This window comes from Procambarus clarkii, chromosome 30 (genome assembly GCF_040958095.1).
Source record: "Procambarus clarkii isolate CNS0578487 chromosome 30, FALCON_Pclarkii_2.0, whole genome shotgun sequence".
NCBI classification, from domain to species: domain Eukaryota; kingdom Metazoa; phylum Arthropoda; class Malacostraca; order Decapoda; family Cambaridae; genus Procambarus; species Procambarus clarkii.
Window position 1 is genome coordinate 9,194,373 of NC_091179.1, and position 10,794 is coordinate 9,205,166.

General features: G+C 34.8%; 1 protein-coding gene across 4 annotated transcripts; it reads right to left on the minus strand.

Moving 5' to 3' along the window:
* Positions 1-512: 512 nt before the first annotated feature.
* Positions 513-10,288, minus strand: LOC123765525 (uncharacterized). Of its 4 annotated transcripts, XM_045754171.2 has the most exons (6): positions 8,785-9,191; positions 6,422-6,502; positions 5,913-6,048; positions 5,036-5,118; positions 1,367-1,567; positions 513-819 (listed from the first exon to the last, which is right to left on the minus strand). In XM_045754171.2, exons 1-6 carry the CDS (start codon positions 8,869-8,871, stop codon positions 757-759), a joined length of 651 nt encoding a protein of 216 aa, XP_045610127.2. In that variant the 5' UTR covers positions 8,872-9,191; the 3' UTR covers positions 513-756. The 4 variants fall into 4 exon arrangements, with proteins under 4 accessions (XP_045610127.2, XP_045610129.2, XP_045610128.2 ...); XM_045754173.2 differs by lacking the exon at positions 8,785-9,191 and adding an exon at positions 10,205-10,288 and having other exon boundaries at positions 513-1,567; XM_045754172.2 differs by having other exon boundaries at positions 513-1,567; positions 8,802-9,186.
* Positions 10,289-10,794: the final 506 nt, after the last annotated feature.

Here is a 10,794-nt window from a genome sequence, read left to right on the forward strand (position 1 = left end):
ATTTTCACTAATTTGCATATTTTCGGTATAAAAGTTGTAATTTAAAACTCCAAACATGTGCACATATCAGTTCGGATATCTTCAGGGAGCTGACAGGGCTTTCCACAGAAATTCTGCTTATCCAGTGTAGGGTCCTTCCCATATAGTCTGGATAAGTGAGCTTGGTATTAATATCAATCTTTCAGTCTTATGGTACATAACTTAGGTGATCTAATCCATCCATTCACAACAACTTTCTACACAAGAACTAAATTATGCTCTATTCTTCCCTTTCATAAATTACATACCATGAATATTTTTGTACGCTCTTTAGTACGTGTTCTAGTACAGGTATGTATCTCGGTTTGCAGCTGGTGTCACTTATTCCCTGCAGGACATGCATGACAGTCTTGGGGTTCTATACCCACTTTACTCATTAAAACACCTGTAGCTCTTAATTTCTTGGTACAGTATAATGGTAATTTCACTTTGTGAACATTACTGCAAAATTCTTTAAAGATACAAAAACAAACTTTTGAAGTTTTATATATTTGTCAAAGTTTTAAATGAAAGATTGTGTACATAAATTACATAATTATTTTTTAAATGTAACAATTTTGGCAAACATAATGCATGAAACTAAAAACTATTACAAAACTAAATTCACACTTTATAGTGTGATTTATTATATTTTAAATCTCCAACATAAAAAATATTAAAAGTACAGTATATTTCTTTACATGACCATATTTTTTTTATTGTACGTACTGTATATTATTAAATATCAATATCAGTAATCTCATCCAGTAATCTTTCCATCTGTTCATCTTCTCTCTTGATCTAAAAAAAAAATATATATATATAAAACAGTAATGAAGACAGGTTATTTAAAGTACACATTAGAACAATACATCATTGCTTTTGTATGTTTAATCTCTTCCACCAAGTCATGGCAATACAGGTATTGTACTGTACTTTATTTGCCTGAACAAAAAGATTTATTCAGCTGGTCTTCTGTCCTAATCTGCCTTGGCTGCATCAATATTCTTTCTTCATAAATTAATTATCACAAGTTCAAGTAACCAGAAATTGAGAATTCAATAGCAGCAATCAAATTTAATTTAAGTAAGAATGTTGCAGATTGTTGAAATTGGTAACAAATGCAACAATGTCAAACTACTGTAGTATATAATGTAGATCGAAATAAAAAATAAGGCTACTAGAATGGTGTGTAGTAATAAGTAGAAAAATTCCCAATGAAGAAAAATGCATGCATTTGTAAAGTTTAGTAGTAATCATCTTTGATTAAAATACAAAAGGGCAGCTATATACCTATAGTAAAATTATTATTCCAAGTATGAATGAAAAATAGACTTAACACACTAACCTGCATGTAGTAGGCACGGAAAACAAGCAGCAAGTAAGTTTCAAAGAATACCACCAGACCAATAACAACAGCTATTTCGACAACAGCTTTTCCAGTGCCAATTGTGGCAAGTAAAATAATTATCACTGTGCCTGTTAGTAACGAGAGTACTAGCTCGGTGAAGACCATAATCATTAAAGGAATCATCAGCTTTATCTTCTTCTGGAAATGAGAAAACAGATTTTACATCTGTATTGTATATCACTAATCACTACTGTAACCATTTAATGCTTACTAATCACACAAAGAGAACTAAGGATCCTGTCAATAGAAATATTCTATAAAAGTAAATACCAGAATTTTAAAGGTGTGATAGGGTTTCCACAAAATTCAAAGGGACACTGTTCATAATGTGCAGTGTGCTTTATTTTAATTTGAAAACGTTCTCAATATGACATTAGGTATGCAATTTATGATTTTAATTATGTATAGGCCATAAACTAATATAAAAGAAATTTACATCAATTACATGCCAACAGTAAAAGGGTGCTTAGAACAACGAAAGATTTTAACATAATATACTTCAGATATTAACTTTAACCACAACCAAGGAAAGAATCCCAAGTGGTGTTTGGAAAATTAATTAAAAGTAGCTGGTCTAAGCTTAGAACACCTGTAAGTTTGACTCAGTCTCTGCCAGTCAACAAAAACAAGTCTTGCCATTAAATGGATGCGAATCTGTGAAACTTCAACTGTAATCTTCAAAATTTACAATAGTTTCATTGTGAAAACTAGAGTTACCATCAGTGTAGTCAAATAATAATGACATTTAAAGCAGCTTTACTTTGGCTGTTAAAATAATATATGATACATTACAATCATTTGGTAATACTGTATGTAGTTGATCTTTAGATTAAAAATCTATCAAATATTTGGTTTAACATTGCTGTATGCCAGATGCCTGATAAGCTTAATCCCTAGCCAACAACTGCACTTAATCAGGATGCAACCTGCAACAGTATACCAACTCCCAGCAGGTACCTACTGACAATTAAAATGAACAGATTAATATGGTGTTGAGCATTCTAACTAAAGGCCAATTGCTTGTGAGCCAACTAAGATGGCCATTTGTTTACTTTAATTTTTTTTTAATAACTACGAAGCTATATAAATATGTGCCGTGTAGATGAACAGCAAGTCTCAAGCACTATAGAACATGATAACCATGAACAATGCACATTAGGAATGGATAGATTGAATTTAATAAACTAATGCTTAGCTTTAGACCTAATCAACATTATCCGGTAAATTTATGTTTAGGGATGAGTCTTGGTTCTCTTACATACTGTACTGTATTTCCATAAGTCAAGCTTTTAAATATTATCACAGTATCATTAGGTATTCCTTATTTAGACCTTATAGTTTGTCATGTTCTATTTAAATGTTTTTCCGTGCCTTCCCCCAATACATTTTTTTGTTCAGTTTGATAATGCACTGACTTAATGCATTAAATTCAGTCAAATTGGCAGCTCACTCCTTATATTAAAACTTTCTTTTATTATGCACTGATAAAAAGTGCAAGTGTGTGTCATCCTCTTTAATAATAAAATGTTTATTATTATTATCATCATCATTATTCAGGTAAAAGTACTGTGCATACATACAAAACGAGTTACAATATTGGATTTCCAAGTAAAGCTAGTACTTTATATACTATGCCTAAAGCCATTAATACGCACAGTGTTTCGGGCAAGCAACGCTGCCCGATTTACTTTAAAACTTATTATAATTTCTTGTTCTCAAAGAAACTTGGTGAACGAGGGCAGTATTATTTTTTAACGTGGTACACCAGTGTTGGGAACAGACTTAGTAAGTAAGGTATACTGAGGTTCACACAGGTTAGAGTGAAGCTGTCTGTGCAATCTTGTCATCCACTGTTGGACTGTGCAACTGACAGTGTGATGCACACATTCTCTAGTCTTTTTATTTGTTCCCTAGTTTCCATGTTAATGCTCATAAAAAATGGTAATTCAACTATTTTCTGTCCATTACTACATTACATTCATGTTAGTTATTTTCTCTTCATTATTTTATTGTTCATAACTCTGATTGTCCAATATTTTCATGTCATTCTATAAACTACTTTATCACAACTAATTAAAGAAAAATATATATATAATATTTTACTATTATTCTTAAGTTTGTAATTTTTTTTTTATTTATTCAACCATTTATATTCCAGTTCTTCTGTTGTCAACCACTTATTTGGTTATTACACTTATTCCATTACAATTAATCACTCGTACTGTTATGTTGCACTTAATCTCCCTAACCATTTTATAATTTGAATATTTATTTAAATTGTTCCTAGATTTAGTACTCTAGTTCCTAGTTAATTAGTTTGAATTATAATTACATTATCAGATTTTTAATTTTGTCTACCTCATTTTCATTTTACCAGTTTACACTGCATACCTAGTCCAGCTGCATTATTATCTGTTCAGATTATTATTTTGTACTTACACTTAACTACCTCCGCCTGTATCAGTTATAAGCTCACGTGATTTATATTTACTCATTTCACAGAGTAATCACAATAATGTGACTGTACAAACCTATTGTACCTTGTGAATAAAATAAAATAACAAAATAAAATAACAAAAACAAATATAATAAGCAGCTACAGGGTGGTGCCAATGAGAATGGCTGATAATGGCTCAGTGAAAAATGCTCTGTTAATTAATTTTGTTGGGGAGAGGCAGCCTGTATATCTATACAAGTTAGGTTAATTTTGAGGTCCTCACAAGATTGAACTACTGACTTGTTCCAAGATGCAACCCTATAATGAGCTGACTAACTTCTGGGTATCCATTTACTGCAAGGTGAGTAGAAGCATTAGGCGATAGGAAATGCGCTCGACCATTTCTGTCCTGTCTGGGATTCCCAATTAAGATTTGAGGATGAACCCAACTGTATTACTAAGACCCCATTTTTAAAGAATAAAGAGTTTTAATGAGCTTAATGGGTAAAGAAGCATCAGTCAAGAATTTTTTGTATTTGTATTGCATATAATTCTACTGTATTGCACTGTATATCCACATTCTGCTTGCATAGATTAACAAGGATTAATGGGCTTTTCAAGGCAAGTACAAATTGCAGTTTTTTTTTTTTTTTGGGGGGGGGCTTATAAATACACAATTTGCCTATTTTACCTTTCAAACATTTCAAATGTACTGTTTATATGTTTTCTTATATATGTACAAAGATGTGCTCTGTGATTTGGGGGTCAGAAAAATATAAAAAATTCTAATATAAATAATATAAATCAAATCAATAAATTTTTATTTAGGTAAAAGTACATGCATACAAATCGAGTTACAAGCAAAATGTTTGATTTCTAGATCAAAAATGTTTTGATTTCTAGAACTAGTATATACTATGTCTAAAGCCACTAATACACACGGCATTTCAGGCAAAATGTGGGGAAAAAAAAAATTTAACCCAAGACTTAATAGATAGCCAAAGATGGTAAAAAGCTCTGTGGGCCTGAATCCTTGATAAAGCAGAACAGGTCTGGTTTCAATTAGTCCATTCTATCGAGGTGCCACTGTACAGAATACGAATAGCTTTGAAGATGCTATGAGAAATATCAATATTAAGAATACTGTACATCAAAATGAGAAAATTCACCTTTAAGATACTCAGGATCATTAGTGTTGAGAGCGTCAGTTTTAGGAAGTCGACAATCACCCGGAAAGACACCACACCAGTAACTGCATATTAAATGAGCATTACTGTACAGTATATATAAAAACAAACTGATAATTTAGACAACGCTAAATAAAAGTATTTTCTCAGAAGTCTAGCTTAGTAATATGAAGATTTGAACAGTAGAACCTTAATAGAATGAAATCAGATAGGCTGCAAAGAATTTCAATTGGACACTTATTGTACAGATGGGGTTCAAATATTGAGGCAGCCTCAAATTGTTATTGATTTGTAAAAATTAATACTGTAGTTAGAAATTTTAGATTAAAATTTTAAATTCTTATTAGTTTATATTCAAAATGCAATTTAGTCTGTATATTAATTATGTATTCAGGTATTTTCAAAAGAGGAAACTACCCAAAAAATTTGTCAATTCAGTAAATAGCAAAACAAATTATAAAAACTGGATAGAACAAATCTAAATCCTGTACTGTGTTGCAATTCTTAACAGGTTCAGTCCCAATTTCAATCGTCCATTTTTTGAAGTTCCACAATGTAGACAATTTTGACCACATTTAGTGGTCTCAACACTATTTAATAGCTTTCTGGGCTTAGTTTTATATTTTTCTTTTACTTTGTGGTCTAAAAAATAAATATCAGTTTTGGGAACAAGAATGATGTATTGCATTTTACTTAACATTTTTAATGGTCGGCTAGTTTACATTCCTATGCTGTACTTTGTATTAAACAGTATTAGTTTTGTTTAACTTGACTACAAGATGCATAATCCCCATCCATGAAGCCTCAATCTGCATGGTTCATCAAGATCTTGTTAAATACAATCAACTGGCTAACTTACTAATGGATTGTACATGAACTTGGCAGTCAGATTCATACGAGAATTTATCCTCGCACATTGTTTCAATTTCTTTCTCCACAACATGACCTTTGAAGAATACCTTGATCATGCATGTGACATCCAAAAGACTTATTACCTGGAAATACAAAAATTTAATTACTATGCAACAGGCATACTACAGGGTTGTCAAATCCTATTTATGGGTAAATAACCTTGTTCATTAAAAAGCATTCTATAAACGCATGTTATGAAAGGGTCTACCGTGTTTCTTATCAGCATAAGAGCATGTGCCTTCTTGGCAAATCAACAAAATAGAGGACACTTAATGGAACATTAGATTTGACCAATTATGCGACTATTTTCAATGACGAACTTCAGAAATTACAAGGCACCAATTTCTTTGCTATTAAATACTGAAATTACAATAATGATTTCTCGTAGCCTCACTGACTTAACTGAAATATGCAACTGTGTGTTCCTCAAATGACCGCTTTATTAAAATGTCTTACCACAAACAGGCTGCACAGGAAAATGCTCCCAGTTCGAAGGCTGCAACAAAAGCAGCATCCCTGAGGCTCCCACATGTTTACCTGAAAAATGAAAGAATTGTTACATCTTTAAGGTCCTTACCACCAGTAGTGACTCATGGCAACATAGAATGGGGGGGACTATCACTACCATACAGCATGGTACTTCAATTTTTAAATGAACATATGATCTTGTTACTGGGTGGTAATGAGCCTGAGATAATTTGCAGTGCTTGAACCCCATGCACATATACAATCTGTAAGATAGAGATAGATTAGCAAATAGTACAATAAGAGGAGAGCAGAATGGAAACATGATTTTAAAGTACTGTATACCGACAGTTTTTTATATTTTTTTGGCTGTGTTGTATGTGGATGTGGAAGTTTAATCTTTTTGTGTAAGGCCAAGGAATTTTCCATCATTTTTATTGCTAATGTTAACATTGTCTATCTGACAATGAAGGCAAAAGGAAGGCACCAAGCCAGGAAGGCTATGTAGTACCATCAAATGTGCAGAATAATCTGAGGGCGCTAAAAATCACCAAGGATGCCAATACGAGAACAGAAACGCACAAGGCGAACGATATCAAAAGTATCCGATTTACCAAGAATCCTATCGAGAAATAAAGTGACTGAGGGATGGTGGGGAAGCAAGACATGTTCGTCCTGGAAGTCGGGACATTCAACAAGGATATGCACTACCATAAGAGGGACAATGCAGTTTGGACAATAAGGAGCAGGGCGGCACTCCATTAATTGCCCGTGAGTTAAGCGTGTATGACCAATATGCAACCTCGCCAGAGCCGTTTTCCACTGCCGGTTACAGTGGTAGGGGGATGGCCATGGGGGATACTACACTTAAGAACACTTAGTTTGTTACCAGTAACAGAAGACCAAGAAACCTGCCAACAAGCAAGAATGGAAGAATGAATAACTGGGTAAAAGTCAATAAGGAATACCTTTACAGGAGATGGGACAAATACAGATAGCTTCCTTAGTGGCAGCATCTGCACGCTCATTTACAAAGACCCCAATATGGCTGGGAACCCAGCAGAACTCCATCTTAAATCTACCGGAGATGATAAACAGCCAATGCCGAATCTCTATTACCACCGGATGGACTGGATTAAAGGACTCCAGAGTCATGAGGGCACTGCTAGTCAACTACAACAACAAAGGAGGATTGACAGCAAGAAAGCAGTTGACGAAGAGCATAGAGAATAGCATAAATTTCTGCCATGAAGATGCTAGTCTCCGGAGGCAGGTAACATAGGTGTGATCAAGAAAAACAACAGTAGCCTACACCATCTGCAGACTTAGACCCATTTGGCAGCTTGTCAAAAATCCTCCCCCCCCCCATGCCTTGATCACTTCCAACACTTAAAAATTTAAGTTTTGGCATTTATGGCTGGATAGGCACTGTTCCATGGGTTTATAATCCTATGGGTGAAAAATCATCTGTTCTCAGTCCTACATTGTAACTTGAGCTTGAAACCATGGCTTCTTTTTTGTTATATCTGACTTTTTGAAGAAAGTGACTAAATTTTCACAATCTACTTTAGAATGGTTCAGGACAGACCGAAACATCGTCGTCCCTTCACTTTCTAGTGTGTGGTTTGGTCAATGAAGTATTTAAAATTAAAGATCTGATAATGTTTATAAGCATGTAATGTACAAGAATTTTACAATAAAAAAATAGTCATAAATATACTGTACTTTTAATATTTTTATGTTGGAGATTTAAATTATAACAAATCACACTTTAAATTGTGAATTTAGTTTTGTAATAGTTTTTAATTTCTTGCATTATATTTGCCAAGACAGTTACACTTAAAATTAATTGTAGTACCTGTATGTAATTTATTCTTTAAATCTTCCATTTTAAAACACTGACAAATATATAAGACTTCAAAAGTTTGTTTTTGTATCTAAAGAATTTTGTTGTAATATTTACAAGTGAAATTACCATTGTATTACTGTACCAAGAAATTAAGAGCAACGGGTGTTTTGAAGAGTAAAGTGGGAATGGAACACCAAGACTGTCATGCATGTCCTGCAAGGAATAAGTGACACCAGCTGCAAACTGAGATACATACTAGAACATGTACTAAAGAGCTGTACAAAAATATTCATGGTATGTAACTTATGAAAGGGAAGAATGGAGCGTAATGGAGTGCTTGTGTAAAAAGTTATTTAAAAAAGGTGTTGAAATGAAGAGTTGGTGGATTAGATCACCTACGTCATGTACCATATTACTGAATGGTTCATATTAAAACTAAGCTCACTTATCCAGACTATATAGGAAGGACCCTTCACTGGATAAGCAAGGAAATCAAAGGGAGCACCATGAACGGCGACATACGAGGTCCTGCCGCTCCAGTCAGAAATAGTGACTGAACCACCATTATTAGGCAGCTGGAAGGTGCGCCCATTATAGCGCCCGATGAAATCCTGGTAGGCAGCCTCGGGGCCGAACTTCACCAAGGCCCGGCGGCGTGTGTGAAGCTGAATTCCATAAACCACTGCCACATCCACTCCCAGTAGGTCAAGCAGGGCCACCTGCACCGCAGGGTAAGTCGCTCGGCGGGTGAAATCCAGGCCAATCGTCGATACCCGACGGATTGGGGCAATAGGGGTACCAGGGTGGGAAAAGGAGTTGGAGAGCCCCATCACATCAGCTGACACAGCCACACCAACAACCTCACGCAACGCCTGTCAGGCAACAACTAGATTGCACCCGCACCCTCTCACGGTCACGGGTGGGACCCGTCATTTTCTTACTATAGTCTTTCATGTAGTACCTTATGAAAAGCTTTGATAAGGTACCACATGAGTTAAGGGTTGAAATGCTTCACGGAAAATACAAATAATTGTCATCATAACAAAAACACTCCAGTCTAGGCATAACTATAAACATTCATTAATCATTATATAGATTTATATATATTTTGGTTACTAAACCAAAATTTGGTTTTTATTTTGATTACTAAACGTTAAAATTTAGAATTTTTAACTTGTGGTGGAGCGCAACTTTGACGAGCATAGATTGAGAATGGATTGTACTGTACTCTATAGTCTTGTTGGGGGACAAGCAGCCATATAATATATACACGTTAGGTTGGTATCGACATACCTTCTTCCGCCCCACTCCCACAAGGTCGAAATAGTTTCGACCCTTCCCAGGATGCAACTCCACAACAGTTGAGTAATTCCTGGATACATAAAAAATATTTACTGCTAGAGGCATTAGATGAAAGGAAACACCCAGCCATTTCTATTCCGCCTGGGATTGGAATCTAGGATTTCCTATTGCGATTCGAGAACGAGGCCAACTGTACTACCGAGATATTTATGTCCAAGGTCATTTTCATTAGGCTGAATTAATTATTCAAGGTAGGCTGAATTAATTAACATTACGAAAATATACTTCATAATAGGCAGATTATCGATTACATTCGAACTTGCCTCTGAGCAGTGATTCGCAAACATTAAGAAAAAATATTCCCTGTGAAAAGGATTCAATGAAGCTCCCAAAATTACACGAGAATGTATATCTGGGAGAAAAATGCCCAGGTCTAAAACTATAAAAGGCTAATTAAGTGGTAAATATAATTTCGTATTAGTCGCCCAGCTAAATTAAAACTTGCCAACTACCCGTTTAATAATGCTCTAAAGGAGCATTATTAAACATTCATGCATTCCCACCTCTAGGCTGCGATTGTTCGAAATATACACTAACTAATAAATCAAAAGGTTTAATCTTACCTCTAGATAAAAAGAGTATAGATAGAGTCGCAGCCTGACACCCTTTTCCTTGTCCGGTCACAGAGAAACTGGCCTCACCCTCACATGCCTGTTCGCCCAACACACTCCTTGCTAAGTACAACGTTTTGTGTATTTAAACAAATATAATACAACTATATACCCTCGTTCGTGTTATAAGAAAACATAATTCGTTTTGGTATATACAGTATATATATATATATACACCAATGTGATTAATATCACGTTAATTAACCAAATTATATCGATCGCAAGCCATGGACGAATTAAACAACTGGTTATATCATGTGGTAATTCCTGTGGGTTGTCTCTCGTTACTACAGATACAAAGCCAAACTAAGGGATTATAATTTGTAATATCCATGAGTTACTTTGAGAGAATATCACAAGTGTATGCCCGGCTTTTGTGTTTGTATATATATACTTTGCAGTCTCCGTGGTGTAGTGGTAAGACACTCGCCTGGCGTTCCGCGAGCGCTATGTCATGGTGTAACGGGGGGTGGGGGAATTAGCTCTCTTCTTGGCCATTATTCCACCCCCCAGTTAACTAACGAGGCCGGGGGAAACAGCTC